This window comes from Lycorma delicatula, chromosome 7, assembly GCF_047948215.1.
Source record: "Lycorma delicatula isolate Av1 chromosome 7, ASM4794821v1, whole genome shotgun sequence".
Lineage (NCBI taxonomy): Eukaryota > Metazoa > Arthropoda > Insecta > Hemiptera > Fulgoridae > Lycorma > Lycorma delicatula.
This window is the reverse complement of record NC_134461.1, coordinates 60679860-60699976: the sequence shown is the minus strand read 5'-3', so window position 1 is coordinate 60699976 and position 20117 is coordinate 60679860. Positions and strand designations below refer to the sequence as shown.

The following is a 20117-nucleotide window of genomic DNA, read 5'->3' as shown; positions in this document are numbered from 1 at the left end:
ATAATAATAAAATTAAATTCTCTTTAGTAGTAGCTAATAAAAAATGTGAAAATTCTTCTCTTTTATGTTTTACTATATGTTTCCAGTATATAAATATAAAATATTTATTTATGAATAAACATGAATGGAAGTAATAAATACATCACGTACACTACTCTCATCAACTATCACTACCACTTATAAAATCGTTCAGCAAGAATGTCTTGAGAATATTCAACAGTAAAACCGGGAACGCCCGTAATAGTTACTCAGACAGGACATGAGGAGAAAAGAAAAATAACGGAAAAAATAGATAGGCTGAATTAGAAAAAAAATTGGTGGGTGTGTATATAAAAACTATAAAAATTTACTCTTTGCTTTATTTTACCTTTACATATCCATTTTTTTTTTCCAGTTGCCCCAAGTTGAAGCTCATGGAAACGAAATTCAAAGTCGACGTTTCAGAGTGGAGAATGGAGATTCTCTTGGAGAAAAAGAGGAGGTAATTATTAAAAATGAATAATTACAATTTTATTATTATTATTTATATAATTAACTATTTTTATTATATTATTATTATTTTACATTACTATGTATAATCAAATTATTTGACCCGATTTTAAAACTTTGGGACACGAGTCCTAACCAGGGACTTAGGAATCACAAATGTATAGTCGTCGTATTATGTGAGCAGTTACGAGAAGTGCTGCTTTCTGCAATTGCGATCTTGTTACATTTTGTAGGCCAATTAATAACGGTTCTTTTGGAGGTATGTTGGTAAAGTTAATAGGACGCCTATTAATATTGGTATTACAGTGGTCTTCTTTTTCCGTAGTAATTAGATTTCTATTTTTAACTCCTTGTATCGAGTTATTTTTTCAATTACTTTTCCTTGGAGCTGACGATCACCGGGATAGTGATATATACTATCCAAACGCGTTTTTCTTGAGCTACAGTGATGTTTGGTGTATTGTATACCAAGAGCCAGTTTACTAACTACAGTAATAATTTTTTAATTCTAAGTCCCAGAGGGTCTTCACCTGGTTATTTTCAACTATTTTGTGTGGCTGCTGTTCCCAGCACTTTTTGTTTATTTCTATTCCATTCTTCTTGCGTAAGTGCCAATAAATGATAGTGAATACGTTATTAGTCCCCTCAAAACAGTCCGTTTATGTGATCTTCTTGCAGCTGCAAATTAGTTGTTCAATTGTCTCCTCAGCCTTTTTGTTCAGTCGATATTTGCTCTCATTCTGGGTCTTATCAATTTTGGCTTTGATGTTATTAGTTCGCAGTGCTTAGTCTTTGCTGCTATTATAAGGCTTCCGTTTCAACTTTCCTTGCTTTAGACACTGCCACATTTCGCTGCTGTTTATATCCTCTTGGATGTTGTTAATTTACTGGCCGTGCAATAGTTTATTTAGTCATCTTTCTGTTCTGCGTTTCATCATTTGACCGACTCGTATGCTTTCTTACTTTGTTCACCTTTTAGAATCCCTTCTTTGAAGGCTTCCTTCAAACATTGCTCTTGACTTCCTTCAGTATATTCTTTCCTCACTTCCTTCAATATATTCCTACTCGCTTTTCTTCCTCTACCGATTACTGCATTTAAATCATTCCTACTCAACCTTTCATTCCTAGGCAAGTACAGTTTGTCAGTGTCACTTTGTGGGTGCAAGGCATAACTGTCATTATTCTTGATTTTAATACTGCTCTAATTTTCCTTATGTACTCCTTGCTTATTCTGGCTTTTGCTTTTTTGTGTTTGATTTTATTCACCTAAAGAATTCCTAGGTATTTGTAATTTGCTTCTTTTTGTTTTCTTTAGAGGGAGCCAGGCTTTTTATTTTATACTTTATTATTATTATTTCTAATTATCTGATTTATACCAAATGATCACTTTAAATTATTCATTGTATCTATTTTTATTGTTCTTTTTTTGCTTTTCATTTCCTTATTATAATAGTATGATAATGTTTTATAAAATTGCTAGTTTTATGGACTTGATGAAATTTTACTTTCATACGTAAATTTATTTTTTGTTCTTATCTTGTTAGATGGTTTTCAATTTTATCTATTATGCCCTATTGTGTAAAGAAATATATTTATAAACTTTACATTAAAATTGACGCATTGGTTTTTTATTGTTCTGCCACTTATCCCTATTTGAACTGCCTCTTCCTAGCTCCTGCTTTTAGATCCGTCTGGAGTAAAATGGACTAAAAAAAGAAAATTAATTCTAATAACATGAAGAAATAGGTCAAATAACTTTTAACAATATGTTGGATTATTTTAATCAAATTTTAGATTAAAATTACTAACCTATCTTTTAATAATTATTCAAGACATTGAAATAAATATTAGTGAAAGTTACTTTAACTAATCTCAAGATTTATAGCTTTAAGTTTTCTGTTTTCATATTTATAACTTGTAGAAAGTACATAATTCAACAAATAAATCGAAAAGTTTACGAAGAGTTATTCTACCAATTCTATTTCTCTAATGGTATGGTTGTTTTAGGATTTATCAGATTTCTCCCAAGAAGAAAACTAATGAATAGAATTTACCGTACTTCACGGAAAATTTAGAGAAATTAACATTTTAAATCAGCCAAAAGGAATAATTTTTCAGTATTTAAAATATAGTTAAAATTTTGATTAATATATGTACATCTTATTAAAATCATTTATAAATTTAACTTTAAGTTATTTTGCTTTATCATATTGAATATATATCATATTCAGTAAAATTTAGATTCTATCAAACACAAAAAAATAAGATTGTTATTAATTGCTTTACTTATCAACCCTAAATAAAACGGAATGTATACTACAAATAAAAATAAAAATTTTAACATATATATATGTATATATTTTTGTCTTCAGTCATTTGACTGGTTTGATGCAGCTCTCCAAGATTCCCTATCTAGTGCTAGTCGTTTCATTTCAGTATATCCTCTACATCCTACATCCCTAACAATTTGATTTACATATTCCAAAAGTGGCCTGACTACACAATTTTTTCCTTCTACCTGTCCTTCCAATATTAAAGCGACTATTCCAGTCGCTTACTTGGAGATATAGAATATCTCCAATTCTATATCTGTATTTGAACCCTAATTTTTTTAAAATGCTGAACATTTTATTTTAGTCTACGTTATAGAATGCCTTTTCTAGCTCTATAAACGCCAAGTATGTTGGTTTGTTTTTCTTTAATCTTCCTTCTACTATTAATCTGAGGCCTAAAATTGCTTCCCTTGTCCCTATACTTTTCCTGAAACTAAATTGGTCTTCTCCTAACACTTCTTCCACTCTCGATGCACGACTAGTTAAACTAATTGTTCTATATTCTTCACATTTATCTGCCCCTGCTTTCTTTTGTATCATTACTATAACACTTTTTTTGAAGTCTGACGGAAATTCCCCTTTTTCATAAATATTACACACCAGTTTGTATAATCTATCAATCGCTTCCTCACCTGCACTGCGCAGTAATTCTACAGGTATTCCGTCTATTCCAGGAGCCTTTCTGCTATTTAAATCTTTTAATGCTCTCATAAATTCAGATCTCAGTATTGTTTCTCCCATTTCATCCTCCTTCCAACTTCCTCTATAACACCATTTTCTAATTCATTTCCTCCATATAATTCTTCAATATATTCCACCCATCTTTCGACTTTACCTTTCGTATTATATATTGGTGTACCATCTTTGTTTAACACATTATTAGATTTTAATTTATGTACCCCAAAATTTTCCTTAACTTTCCTGTATGCTTCGTCTATTTTACCAATGTTCATTTCTCTTTCCACTTCTGAACCCTTTTCTTTAATTCACTCTTCTTTCGCCAGTTTGCATTTCCTGTTTATAGCATTTCTTAATTGCCGATAGTTCCTTTTACTTTCTTCATCACTAGCATTCTTATATTTTCTACGTTCATCCATCAGCTGCAATATATCGTCTGAAACCCAAGGTTTTCTACCAGTTCTCCTAATCCGCCTAAGTTTGCTTCTGCTGATTTAAGAATTTCCTTTTTAACATTCTCCCATTCTTCTTCTACATTTTCATCTTATCTTTTTTACTCGGACCTCTTGCGATGTCCTCCTCAAAAATCTTCTTTTCCTCCTCTTCCTCAAGCTTCTCTAAATTCCACCGATTCATCTGACACCTTTTCTTCAGGTTTTTAAACCCCAATCTACATTTCATTATCACCAAATTATGGTCGTTATCAATGTCTGCTCCAGTTTAAGTTTTGCAGTCAACGAGTTGATTTCTAAATCTTTGCTTAACCATGATATAATCTATCTGATACCTTGCAGTATCGCCTGGCTTTTTCCAAGTGTATATTCTTCTATTATGATTTTTAAATTGGGTGTTGGCAATTACTAAATTATGCTTCGTGCAAAACTTTATAAGTCGGTCCCCTCTTTCATTCCTTTTGCCCAGCCCGTATTCACCCACTATATTTCCTTCCTTGCCTTTTCCAATGCTTGCATTCCAATCTCCAACTATTATTAAATTTTCATCTCCTTTTACGTGTTTAATTGCTTCATCAATCTCTTCGTATACACACTCTACCTCATCATCATCATGGGCGCTTGTAGGCATATAGACGTCAACAATCGTCTTATATATATATATATATATATATATATATATAAGGCTATATTCATAAATATTTTTCTCTTGGTTTGATGTATGGATATTTTTTTATGTGACAAACGACCATTTAACTAATATATTTTGCAAGTAAAAAATATTTCCACACTTACTTTTAGTATTTTTGACTATTTTAAATTATAGGGCAGTATTGGTTTTATATCAAATTGTTTGGGTTCTAATTTCATTAGTATTTAGAAGAATTAATTGCTTACTTAAATAACATAAATTTATAGTTTAAAATTATTTAGTATATTACAGTCTACGTCCCAAACTGTGACGGTTTATTTGAGTTAGAAAAGTCGACCGTATCTCGTATATCAATCAGAATTTTTTACAAATGATTATTTGATCCAATTTTAATATTTAAAACTTTGATAATTATTTATATTTATTGAATTAACATCTAATTTAATAAATCAAATCAACATTACAGAATTTGGTGTATAATAATGTATTCAATCATTATTTCTTTAGTAAATATATTTTTTTTGCAAAATATAAAGCTTGCAGTTCGATAATCAGCTATTTTTTTTATTGTTGTGGAGTTCTTCAGACTTAATACATATATCCAGAGAGCAAAAATTCAAAATAAGAAATTCACGAAATTCCTCCTGAAGAACATTTATAATGAATATTAAAATCTCAATATATCTGAATAATATTATTTATTAGCTTAAAAATAGGTGTAAAGGCATGATTTATAATAATTATATTACAAATAAATTTTTAATAGCAATGGTGAAAATAATTGTAGATTTAAATTACGATTTTGAAAGATTAAAAAATTGGATGAACGAATGACATGATAAAAAACTCTCGTATGTTTGACCGATTTGTTTGACTGTATTAGTATGCGTTATTTTTTTTTTGATAGTTATAAATATAAAACAGTTAACTGAATTAAGAAATGGATTTAACTAATGGATTTACAACGAAACAGTAGCGAACAATCAGCCCCATCCTGAACATGACTTTCTTCTGTACTTATTTATTTATGAAGCAATACTACATAATAAAATTGCTTAACATAAAAAACGTTGTCTATTCATATAAAAAATAAAATACTAATTACAAAACACTATGTTCAGACTTCAAATTGTTTTTGTAGATTTAATTGGTTATTAGTAGTATTTCAATAAGAAAATGTTTCATACATACAAGTATATATATATATATATAAAAGTAGGTAAAATTGAATTGAAATGTTAGAAAAACATCATGTAACATGTTTTCTTTTTATTTTCATATGTCATCTGAAAAAGTCTCAATGTGTTTAGATGTCAGACATCATGTTTTTATACGTGAATTTACTTAGTTTTTTTCTATTCAAATAATATTCTCTTATTTTGGTATCAATGAAATTATTATTGTCAGAAATATTCATTTTTCGTTTTATGTTGTCATATTTCATGAATGTAAAGTATTTATAAAATAAAAGATGCACTATATGTCTATATTCAAAACGACATTTGTCGAACATATCATTTTGACTGTACTCGTATGTAATATATTTCATTGATTTAAAAGAAAGGGAGTAGTCTTTGAGTAGTCTTAAATTAAATAGCCAATTATTTAAAACTATTATACTTCTACGTACAACACAACGTTTTACTTGTATATATAAATTATAGAACTATTAAAGCAAGTATTAAAAATAAAAATTAATATTTAAAAAATAAACGAATTATTAGGTCATACCACACTGTAATTACTCGTATTATCAAATAATATAATAAAATCTATCTTTAACTAAGTAATCAGAATTATCAGCTTACTTTAATTTTCATCTTTAGTAATTAATTTAAAATTATAATTCATATTTTTAATAATTATACAAAGCTCTAATATTAAACAATTTAGACAAATTCTTTTTTTCTGTTTCGACTGATGAATTAATTCACTAATGAATTAATCTGAACTACAATTCCCGAAATCACCTTAGTATTTATTACAATCCCGTCAACTAAAATTGAGTTAGAAATTGTCAACCCACAATATATTACTGAGTTGCATTTTAAGTATCACTTGAAATGAATTTGTACATAAATATTTATTAATTTTAAACATAATATGCTATATAATCTAGATTAATTTTCTTTTTTTGACAAGAAAAGCTCTTTAATTAATTGTTTTTAATTTTTTTTGTTTCGTCTTATCCTTCTATTTGTCATATGAGCTTGGTTATTTGTGGTTTATTTACTATAACTGGTTTAAGATTGATTGAGTTTATTTCCTTTATAATTGCTCATGGGTTCGTTTCTTCTGGTCTTTTTTATTTAATTGGTATTATTTATGATCGTTTAGGTAGTCGTAAATTTTTCTTCGTTAGAGATCTTTTAAAGCTTTATTGATGTAACCTTACAGAAGATTGAAATTTGTATCGAATGAAAAATAGCATGCCTGTTCGGTATTCGAATCCGTGACTGCTAAATGAAAGGCGGAGATGCTACTACTCCGCAATGGAGATGGGCCCGTTATTTTCGTCCTCTTATTTAATTTTACTGACCGTAACCAGTTAATCCTAAAATTTGAAACGCCAGACAAATCGCTATACAGTGGCAAATATAATTGATCTCTAATCTATTACATATTAAACATAAATGTACTCCTCAACCCTATCAACATTAAAATTTATATTCAGTGCCTCCCCATTCAATTTAATATAAATTTCATATTTTTATAATCAGATTAATAAACTCACTCCTAACAAATCCTAATCTTCAAAAATTTTATGTTATTCAAAATTTTAAGCATTGTTTGACGAAGTATTTCTATAATTTTGCATACTATTTATGCTTTTATTATCTTCTTAAAAATATTTATAGGAATCCACAAATATATTATATAATATAAATATATTACTAGTTGTATTTCAAGTGATACTTACAATGCAACTCAGTTGTACAAAAATATATAATAATTTTCAACAAAATATACTGTATTAATCTGGATTACTATTTTGAAAGAAAAGCTCCTTAATAAAAAAAAGGACACACTATTTACTGCCTAAAAATGGATGAATCCACATATCTGCACTGTATATCCCGTAATTGCCCTCAAGAGTCTTAAATACCTTCATTTTGACACCTACTGGGATATTATTAATTTTTAATAAATTCTGGATAATATTTATAGCCCCTCAATATTATCTTGTATCCTTTTATATCTAACCAAAAAGAACCTCGGTGTCAATCAAACTCCTAAATACTTGAATTAACAGTATCAATATTTTTCTTCTAATCATTTCAATATCACCTCCTTTTAAAAATCACTACCTTTGACTCACCTAAATTTAATGGTAAACTCCATAATTTGAAATATTTACTTAAAAATATTTACTTAAATTGTCTATCATTTTTTTTGTTATTTACGGAGTTATTCTTTTACCAATAACTATATCGTCTTCATAGACCAAATATCGCAACACCGGCTAAAACGTGAGGATTTCCCCGAAATCCTCACGTTTATTGTTTAAATATAAAGGAAAAAAATCCGATGTGGACGCCACATGACTTCCTTGTACGCTTATTAAATTACATAGACACATTTTTTGATGCACTTCATTTAAACTTATTTCATTTGAAAGTGAGATACGATCCTCCAGTTTTTTTAAGTGAACAGTTACGCAATTGCATTGTGGTGGACACCACATTGCATCACATTTTTTTTTTTGTGGTGTCCGTGTCACCATTTTGTATTAGTTTATATATTTTTTTGTTTTCACGTCGCTCAAGTAGTGATGTAAGTGAGAACGTGTCGGATCCATAACCATGCACACATCGGTTGGAATATATATATATTTTAATTTAAATATATTGACTTATTAATAATTAATTATTAACCTCTGATTGTAAAATTTTTTGAATTAAAATGTAAAGTATAACATTTTATTTCACTAAAATAAAGTAAGTATTTTTTATTAAAATAAATTCATAATTTTTTTCTATTGTTATTGACTTATTATTTATTTTTATTTTTTTACACTCGGAGGATAATAATTTTTAATAAATCAATATATTTAAATTAAAAAAAAAAAGTATACGTATATGAAGTCGAATTCGAACTGTCTTCCCCTTGTAAGATCCAAATATTTCATTTGGTTATAACTCTGAGAAAATAATTACCACTTATGATATATTGTTGAAAAGCTCTCAATGAGGGCTTATTACTGCAGTTAAGAAAAATTTTAAAATCAATTTTTTGGGGATTTTGGGCTTTTTTGGACACTTTTGGTCCAGTCGATTGCAATCAGAATGGTTGTTCAACTCGATGTTACAAGAGTCCTAAATCCAAAAATTTTCATATTCTACGGCTAATCGTTTTTTAATTATTCGAGATGCATACGTACGTACAGATGTCACGCCGAAACTAGTCAAATTGGATATTTCGGTTGAAATCTGAAAACCGAAATTTTTCGCGATAACAATACTTCCTTTAGTTCGTACAAGGAAGTAATAGCGAAAATAATAAACACACTTGTTTTAGGCTTCTTTCTGGTTCTTTCGGGCTTCCTTTCTATTCCCTATTATCCAATTATTTCCATACGGTAACTTCTAAATTTCAATACAAACTTTGTGAAACTTCAGAAAATTTGCCGATATATGCAAACAAATAACACAAAAAATTGCTTTTCCGATCGAAGAATCAAATGTGTCTTAAATATCCGTAAAGAAGCAATGGAAATTTTCTCCTTTCCTTCTTGATTTTTAACGTAATTATAATTGTTAAATTTAAAACATTATCATTAGTACTACATCGTTATTTAGTAACATAAGTAGCCTATTAATATCTATAATCAATGTTTCTAAGCTTTACAGTAGTAAATTTGTAAACAACATTGGTTCAGTATACTTTTCAATTACTTCTTCATTCAAGATTTCTTTCTTTCAAAATGGCGTTGATTTAAGTTTTCTTGTATTTGTTTTGATTCTTTGCTTTTCTTTTGTAAAAAAAATATTTAAACAATTTAAATACTTAGGGGAAATCATTTAATGCAAATTAAAAGAAAGATCCATCTGGCAAAACAGAATCTCCAAAATAGAAATGCGCAAGGTTTAACTTGGCAGACCTGCAATAAAAAATGCCTTTCAATACACTCCAAAATTCATCTCTAAAAAACAGTTGTTCTCCCAGAATAAACTACTTTCAGATTAAAAATGAAGCTAAAACGGACCGCTTAATTAAAACAGATCCCAGAATCATCATAATTTGTTAAAACAAATATTACCAGTAGGTTCTGGCGAATTCCCATTAATGAAACCGTATACAAAGAAATCGACCTGATTATTAGTGCGATGAAGAAGAGAACAATTTCTAATTTTTTCCACATCTTAAGAACGTGTGAAGGCCGAATTTGGAAAAGAAATCTAGTGGAAAATAGCGTGGAAATTAAGAAGGATCTCGAAGAAATTCGTTTGAGGATCGGGGACAATTTCTACAAGAAAAAAATAAACAACACTGACAAAGCACACAGATTCACTATAGAAAAGACCCAAAGGCACACAATGATGGTTACAGACGAAATGCAGAAACAAACATCAGATCGTTTTAAAAAGTAGTGGCAGAACCGGAAGGTAAGGCAGTGCGCTCTTCGAAGAACACTGAAAATTGATTGACTAACTGATCAAAAGAAGAAAAAAAAGATAATTAATTTAAATGTTAGAATTTGGGGCCAATTTATTGTTGTTCTTATTTAATTTACTTGATTGTAGGATTTTAGGTTAATTTCAGTTTCGTATGGATCGTAATAAGGTTGGGTCTTACGTTTTATTTCAGCCTCTTTGGCAAAATGATTAAAATCGATAGACTTTGCGATACTTATTCAGTTTGAAAAAGTTAACACCTTTAATAAATTAATTCAAGAATTTTCCGGGCAAAAAAGTTCATATGGTATTATATTATATACCAGCATTTTTCCTTTTTTTTTTCTTTTCGTTTCAATTTATTATTAATTTCAACATTGTAAATTCTTCATGCATTTCTAATAGATTTATTATTCTAAAATAATGATGATATAGATAACAACAATAATATATGTAATTAAAATGTACTTATACGAATAAATTAGGCTCTTTTTTACTATTATATTATTTTGCATATTATTATTATTTTAAAATATAGAATACTCGGCCACTTAAACTTAGTGTGTATATTATTCAGGATTTAATCTTAATTAATAATAGAACACCCACAAAAGAATTATATAAGATAAAAATAAAAAGAACGAACTTATATAAAAATTATTATTCAAAATAAAATCATATAAAAATAACATCTCTAAAATAAAATCCAGGAAAAAAGAGAATTCATATAAATTACAGAAACAAAAATTATTGCACTTACTTAAGAACATGGCCTAATCAAACTTTCCCTCCTCAAAAATCAAATATCCTGAAAAAGCGGTCATTTTCTTAAATGAAATCCAGATATACTTAACGAAATAAATAATTATTAATTAATAAATAATACAAAGATAATTAAATAAATACCGGAAGAAACTAAAGGAGACTGATCCAAAGGAGAAACAGATGTAGCGAACAGAATTTTGATCTTGCTTCTGAAAACGCAAATCAAAAGATCTACCTTAAATGAAATATATAAATAATTAACTTAAAGTTCGCACTTGAGAGCAGAGTAAAAAAAAAATTAAGAAATTTACTAAGTGAAAAATTTCATTTTAAAGAATATTTTAGCAAATTCAGCCATCACGGAAAGTATATAAACAGTCTCTAAAAAAATGTAATATGCATCCTGTATTAGTATTTACTTACAAAGTTAAATATAACAACATACATTTCATCTAAATGTAACATTTAGGTGATATTCAATACCTTTACGCTGTTTACCATAAAGACTGATCGTACAGTGAATACAATTACTCTTAAAAAAAAAAGCAACTGATAAATTTCTTGTGAACTTCAAATAATTTATACTCGTTTGTAATTGCAGAACCAACAGAAGAAATGTCCCTTTCTCTCAAATTAATGAGAAGAGTTGGTCAGTGTTTTTATACACTGCTGAACTCAGAGGAAAACATTACTTTAAACATAAGAATTTATTAAAATTATAGTATTTTAAAATAAATAAAATAATTCATTGTAAAAAATTAAGTTAGATCGCGCGCGCGCACACACACACACACATTCACACCACACACATATACAATACTAGTACAGAAAAATGGTTCAACTTACTTCTTTTTAGTTGATTTAGACACTCGTTATTTATCACTGTCCAACGTTTTAGTAAAGGACTAATGGAATTTTAACTCTGAATGACCTGAGTAAACTGAATGAATTGCATTACAAAAGGTTTATCAATTTTGTTTTCATTTCGTGTTATTTTATGTTTTAAAACTCTGTCACGTTTGGTAACAATAAGCCGGGAAGATTATTAATAGCTTAAGCAGAATATTTCATAGATTAAAATAAATGAATATTTGTTGTTGCGTTTTTTTTTTAAAAAGACAGATATTTTATTCTGAAAAATATGAATTTATATATAAAAAATACTATTTTTAGTTTTTTAAATGGTTTATACCCTTCTCATCTCAGATTGAATGTAGCCTTTTACTAAAATAATATTTTTAATAAACGATCCTTCCGGTTTGTTAAATGATCCGCATCAATAAACGTATCGATTTAGCCTGAATGATTGATGAAGTAATCTCTTTAATAATTATTGTTTGCATCAATTTAAATTTCTTTTTTTTACCGTAACATTATAAAATATGCTACACGAAATTTTACTGTATGATACATTACCTCAATGAATTTTAATGCAAATGACATGTACTATATTTCTTCAGTCTTATTTTTATTATTATTATTATTATTATTATTATTGGGGTATTTTTTTATATCAAATAGAGAACTTGACGCAAATTTTGAATGATAAAGTTCATCTTTTATGTTAATATAATACAACTGAATTCATATTTCTTGATTATTTATCAGTGAAATTAGAAAAACTAAAGTAGAAAGAGCAATGAACAATCAGTTGCATTTTGAGATTTCTATTTTAATTGTTTTGTTAAGCAACTGTTAAAAAATACCGAAAATGGCAAAAAATTATTGTTCATATTATATTTATATAGAAATATTTTTATATTTACTCAGATTAAGAATTGATTATACAATAATTTTGCTTGATTAATGAAAAATAAAACAAAACAATATCCATCGATAACTTTATTATTTGAAATTATTAAGTACTTTTTTATTTGAAATTCATCATTAATGCTTAATCTTTTAATATACCATCTCTTCGTCTTCTTTTGTTTTACCCAGCTCTCTTTTCTTTTAATATATTTTTATAATATAAATAATCTTCTCTTCTAAGTATATATTCTACCTAATTGACCTTTAATAATTTTTTTTTGACTTTATTTATTTTATAACTTACTTTACTTCAACTTATTTTATTTTATTACTTTACATCTTTTATAAATTATTTTGTCAGAGTCTTTTTATCTTCTTCTACTCCCATATCTCTAAAACTTCCCGAAAATTTAAGTTGTTTTGCTTTCTCAAACTTCTCATTTTAGAACTATTTAATTGTACCTATTATTAATATAATATCTATATCTTCTGCTAACATCGTCATAACTTTTATTTAGAATACATTTATCTGACTTTCTTAGTTTCGTCGTAACTAAATCACATATTAACGCGTTTCAGAGTACAGTGAGTTTTGAAAATGGAATATATCCGAAACGTGTCAACATATGATTTGGTTGTTACAAAGCTAAGAAAGGTACATAATAAATGCTATATAAAAAGGCTATATAAAAACTATATTATTATAATTTATAAATAATTTAAGAGTTTATAATTGTCATTGCGAAATGTTTTTTTTATAATCGTATCCTAAACAAATGGATTACACCTTTTTTTTTTTTGTTATGAATCTGAAATATGTTATTTTTTTATTATTTATTAAGGCTAAATGATTAAAAAATTTATACGTAAAATTTTTTAAGGCAAAATAATTTTTTTGAAGAAATTTCGATTAAATTGAACATTGATAAAATATATGAATTTCAATTTTGGTAAAATTAGTTTAAAAACTCAAGAACAAACGACAAGTCACGTGTTAAAGTTAAAAAAAAAATCTGACTCCACACGAGTTCCTCTTACGTCTATTAAATTATATATATATATACTTCTGTTTTTTTTTTTAAATGAAAAGTACACAAAGTTTTATTTCATTAAACACTTCTGTTATTTTTTCTTTTTTTTTGTTATCGAATTATTATTATTCATCGTTAATTTTTTTTACAATGAGAGGTTAATAATTACTAATAAATCAATATATTTAAATAATAAAAAAAAATGAATTCTGATTCGAACCGATCTGCCCTTCTCCTAAGATCCAAACAATTCATTTATTAAAACTTTATTTCGCTATAACTCTGGAACGAATGAAAATAAATACCACTTATGATATATCGTTGAAAAACTCTCAATGAGGGCTTGTTACTGAAGTTGAGAAAAAGTTCAAAATCAAATTTTCTTTTGGATTTTTGGCTCTTTTGCACACTTTTAGTCCAGTCAATTGCAATCAAAAGGGGAGGTGCACAACTAGATGCTACAATCATCCTAAATCTAAAATTTCAACATCCTACGGCTAATCGTTTTTTATTTATGCAAGATACATACATTTATGATACTTACATACATGCATACATACTTACATCGTATGTATGATGTCATACATACTAACTTCGTTTGTACATACGTACAGACGTCACGCCAAAACTAGTCAAAATGGATATTTCCGTTGAAATCTGGAAATCGAATTTTGCGTGATCGCAATGCTTCTTTTACTTTGAACAAGGAAGCAAAAAAACTTTAAAACGAGATTTAAATAAGCGTGTACTAATTTTACAAGCAGGTATCAATATTATACTTTATCTTTATATCTCGAAAATATTAGTTTTTTCACTAATTTCAAAAAAGTAGTTTCTTAATTTCACCCGTAATTGTTACTCTTCTAGCACCATAACTCTATAATTATGCTACATGAAAGAAAGTATGGTAAAAAGTGGGTATGGTTTTTTTACATTTCTCAACGTTCCACGACCCAGGGATTCCAAAAAAAAAGTGCGGGGTAATATTCGTACGTACGGACGTACTGTTGGCGTTTTTGTAGATTAATATCACAGGATAAACCAATTTTTATAAAATATGGCACAGAGACTCGTGTATATGGAGCAAATTGTTGGTAAAAGTTTGGCGTTAATATCTCCAGAGAGGGTTTTTTGGGGGTTCAATTTAGTACGTGCTTTTATCAGCTCAGTACATACTTGCATGTTTATCTTACCATCTTCTTTTTAAATTTGCCGTAAAATTCCCCCTTCCCCAAAATTGAAAAAGCTATCTTTTTATTTATTATTTATTTTTTAACCAAATTTTATATTTATAGCCAACCAGGAGAAGTTCATATACAGGATTAGAAATTACGAATTTTAACTATTCGAAAATCGAACAGTTCACTCTTCAATTAATTGATTGTATCCTTATTATTAATATTTGGCTAACACCTGAATTAATTCACCACAGAAGCTGAAAACGTGTGAAAATAAGAAAACGGAAATTTGTACCGTATAAAAAATGCCATGCTTGATCCGGATCCGAACCCCGGATCTCCAGTTGAAAGTCTGAGATGCTACCACTCCACTAAATATGTCGGCAAATTTTATTTCTAATTTTAAGTACCATGATTAATATTGAATAAGACAAATATAAAATAATGAAATGAGCATTAAACTGTACTACGAAACCGTGAAACAATAAAAATGTAATTAAATTTTCCCCATATTTTTTTTTTCAAATTAAACTAGTTTCTTAATTTTTTGAAAAGAACAAATCTTACTCAAAAATTCATTTTTTTTGTAATTAGTTTTCTTATCTCAGAATATAATATAAAATTAGTAAAAACTGTGTACAATTGAACGCAGTAATACTAATAAAAATAGTTTTATACAGCTTGATATCATATATTACATCTAAGTAACTTTTTATATAAGTACAGTACTTCATTATTTCTGTCTGTAATATTTTATTCTATTTAGCTTAAGTTCATTTCTTGGAGACCATTTTTTTTTTTTTTTTTTTTTTTTTTTTTATCTTTTTGCCGTCAGACTCAACAGACAATTACATTTTCGGTTTCTTTCTCCAGAGTAATAATTTATTATCAAACGTCCTTCAAATTAAATATAGACTGAAGATAAAATATATTGATAATTTTTAATACATAATACTTATTATTTTGGATTTTATCATCTAAACACAATTTAGAAAAAGTCAAAGAAGAAAGCATTTAGATATCGTATGGGGATCTTATTTCAAAAGGAGACACTTTTCTTAATTTTCAGTTTTTGGATCGTACCGTTGTTATGTAATTATTGATGTAATTATGTAATTATTTGTAGATTAAGTAATAATATGCGTACTATGTTAAATTATACGTATGTATATTAAATTACATCTAATGTTTATATTTTCTGTCGTTGTAATTATAATTCAGCCTATCTTATTTTATCATGGTTATTTCGCTGACATTGTACTATTCGGTAGATTGAGTTGTTTCAATAGTTTTCTGCGTGTATTTTCTGTGCTTATTATTATTCGTTATTTTAGTTCGACATGGGTTTGATTGACTTAATCCTTGAGGTGCTAGATAAATAACATGCTGTTCGTTTTTTACGAGGCAAAGAGATTTTACATAATCCTAAGTTTTGCGTATAAGATCATGTACTCTTTTTTTATGGGAAAGGAAAGATAAATGGCATTGTGCAAATGCGAGTTATTGCAATTCTGCTAGTTTAAAGAGCGATACGTGGCTGCAATCCGGTAAACTATCGCTGGAATTTATTGTTTATTTCTTCTATAATCAAGTAATGATCTGAGAGCATAGACTAATTGAATTTAGATATAGGAAGAGCTTTTGTGTGAAACCTTCGGTGTTACGCGGGGATCGCGCTTAGACGAATCGATTAATTTGATAGTTGAAGATTGTATGTTATGGTAGGTGGTCGAGGTTGGAAGAGACAATACGAAGGCACCATACGAAGTAGGTTATGTATATACACAGATGGAAATGTCTGCCGAGATACTTGCATCCATGGCATCCTGAAAGAGGTCAAACTGATGACTGTATTTTGTTATCAAGTTTTAGAGGGTCTAAAAGACAACCTCCGGTAAAGCTCATCAGGGCTAGGAACGGATGGCTGGTGTGGCGACCGGGATCGTCACAAGCCGGGTGTCTTTCCCTACGTGGGTCAGGATGTTTATTTCCTGTATGCATTGAGTACAAATATATTACTTTATAAATTTCTAACAAAGAATTTGGTATGAGTAGTACTGGTATAAGTGACTGGAAAAAGTTTCTAAGAGACAAATGTATGCCGTCGTGTTATTTCGTAACTTAATTGTAATAGGCGGGAATGATCTGAACGTGAAAATAGACGAATCTCTCTTTTAAGGCAAGTACAACGTGAAAACGGATTTCCTCAGCAGTGAGTGTTTGCAAGAATTTGCAGAGAAACAAAATAATGTTTTGTACAATAATAATGATTGGCCTGAAAGTTTCTTATGAAAATACAGAAATAATGGCCATGGATTCTCTCTGTATATGCAAAGTCAAAGTTAACAATAAAGAAATAAAAATAGTTGAACAATTTAAATACTTAGGTGAAATCATTCACTACAGATTGAAGGAAAAACAAACAAGGCAAAACAGAATAACTAAAATTAAAAGCGCACCAAGTCTAACTTGGCAAACATACAATAGAAAAATGTCTCTCATAAATTCTCAACCCGATTCTTAGTACAATAGAAAAAAAAGGATTTCCCTTTTTTCCAAGTATTAAGAATGCCTTAGAACCGAATTCTAAAACAGCTGGTCACAAGGAACATTAACAAAAAACCTGTGGAAAATATGTTGGAGAAATCCGAAGAGATCTTCAAGAAATTGGCTTGAGGTTTGACGACGCCTGTGATAAGATGAAAATTAACTACGCACTTCAAAACAATAGATCAACATTAAAAAATTAGAAAGGCATAACAAAGTGGGGGTCACAGACTAGATCAGGAAGCAAAACACAGGACTGGCCCTATCAATCCAACGATTAGGGTATCTTTCATTGAGAGCGCGTCGAACGCCTAGGCTAAAGTGTGAGGACGCACCACTTGTTGAAACATTACAGTTACGTTACCTTCTTGTTCAATTTGGTCAACTTGCGGGAAAACGTACACTTGTAGCATGTCTAAATAAACATTCCCTGTGATAGTAGGCTCATGAAAAAAACAATGGGCCACACACGATGGGACATCAAACCGGTCCAGATATTTATTTTTGGGGAATCTCCGACATAGTCAATAATTTCATCAGGTAGTTCGGATCCCCATATTATACAATTATGCCGTTGACACAACCACTGACGTGGAAAGTTGCTTCATCTGCAAACATAATACGTTTTAAAAATATTTCGCCATCGTCAGTGTTATTAAGTACTTTACTTGCAAATTTAACACGTTTATGACGATCCGTAGGTTTAAGTTGATGTGTGTATATGTAAAAACCCTTTTGAGTTAGTGAATTTAAAAAAAAAGTACTCGCCTGATTATCTCTAGTAGTTTCTGAGACACGATTTTTAGGTAGATTTCATAAGAAAGCTACCTATTGTAATGGGTACCATGATTCGACTTCCGGAAAAATTTCGAAATATCTCTGCGTTTCACATCCCTCAGACCCCAAAACACCCGTCAGCTCAAAAGTTTGTATATATATGTATGCCGAATAGCATAGGCGAAACGAGCCTTGATTCAGAAATATAATTTGTTTACATCAGAAATTAATTATAACAAATGAAACGGTGTTGCGGCAAATTGATAAAGAAAGAAGCATTTCGAAAAATGTAGTAAAAGAAGAGACAGACTTTTATAGGTCACATATTAAGGCATCCTGGAATAGTCGCTTTAATATTGGAGTGACAGGAAGAAAGGGAAAATTGTGCACGTAGGCAACGTTTGGAATATGTAAAACAAATTTTTAGGGATGTAGGATTTAGGGGGTATACCGAAATGAAACGACTGGCACTAGATAGGGAATCATGAAGAGCTGCATCAAACCAGTCAAATGACTGAATACAAAAAATAAATATATATATATTTCACCTTTTTGGACACGATAACTGCCGTAATTTCGCGCCAATCACTTTAAAATTGTTCTTCTAAAATAACTCGTCCAAAAATCTCAGTCGAGTTCGTTAATGACCAAAATTGCACCATGGGGGTGGAAATCGGGGTGCTTTTTCGAAAAAACAAAATATTGTTATAAATTTCTTATTAATTAAAATATCGAATTCATTTAAAGTTTTTACTATTCTTTGGATAAGGGCGTAAAACTTATGTAGTTAAATTTTTTTGATATCACCTACCATTGGCCTACGGAATGAAAAAATTGGGTTTTGAAGACAAAAAAATCATACATCCCTTAATAGGCACAGTGTCGAATCGTTTTACAGTGGTCGTTAGACCTCTAAAAATTACCTAAAACTTTTGTCTGAAACAATTTTTGATATGACCAACCCTCACGAAAGGGATAAACAAAATGTTGCTGTAATTGTAAGAAGATGGGGATTGTCGTATGCTAATCATGTGAAACTTTTTGATTGTCGTATTGAGTAAATTTGAAGTTTTTCTTAACTTTATCGTGGAATTCTTTTTATCCCCTACTTTCCCCCTCCCCCTACTCGGCCCGTCCGGATATCCAATTAAGTATACTCAGTCGGGGAGAGTGTCCTTTTACTCAAAGGAGGCGTCCCCCACCCGCCGGCTATACGTCCGGCACGACAGGTTAGCCTCCCCGGTCTCGGATCTTTTGTTTTACATTGCCTGCCTCTTAATTCCCCGCTTTATAGCCAAGGTCCGGCTATGCCGTCCCCCAGCGCCTCAGCAGGGAACCGGGACTCGGTGTTTACGCCTTTGGCCTCTAATCGACAGCGCCGACCCCACAAAAAACCTAGGCTCCCGCAGGACGACCTCGCCGACCGGGACTTGGTCTTTTATTTTAACCCAAACTCAAACTCCCCTGGAGTTCTCCCCCTTCTCAGGTACCCGCACACCAAGGCGTACGGGCCCTCCATGGAGTGACTGTCCGCCCTACCCTACTGATTATACTCCCATTCTTCTGTCTTCATCCTCTTTGGCCCGCAGGACCTCTCCCCCGCGAACCTGCGAAAACATTCCCAGTTCTCATTGTTGTACCCCAACCAGTTTATGAGATTTTCTGGTGTAAGACCAATAATTAGTATTTGACCTCTGTTAACGGCCCATCTTGGACAGATGAACAACGTATGTTCGGCATCGTCGTTCTCTGGACAATAGATGCACTGCGGGGTGGCTCTCTTCCCGATCCTATACAGATACTGACCGAAAGAGCCGTGCCCCGACAGTAACTGTGTCATGTAAAAAT

General features: G+C 29.8%; 1 protein-coding gene across 3 annotated transcripts in view; it reads left to right on the top strand.

Moving 5' to 3' along the window:
• LOC142328128 (GTPase-activating Rap/Ran-GAP domain-like protein 3) overlaps nt 1-20117 on the top strand; it is a 514058-nt gene that overhangs the window by 369539 nt on the left and 124402 nt on the right. For all 3 annotated transcript variants that reach the window (XM_075371663.1, XM_075371662.1, XM_075371661.1), the window contains exon 5: nt 395-481. In XM_075371663.1, the coding sequence (XP_075227778.1) occupies nt 395-481 (87 nt within the window). The remainder of the gene's footprint in view (nt 1-394; nt 482-20117) is intronic.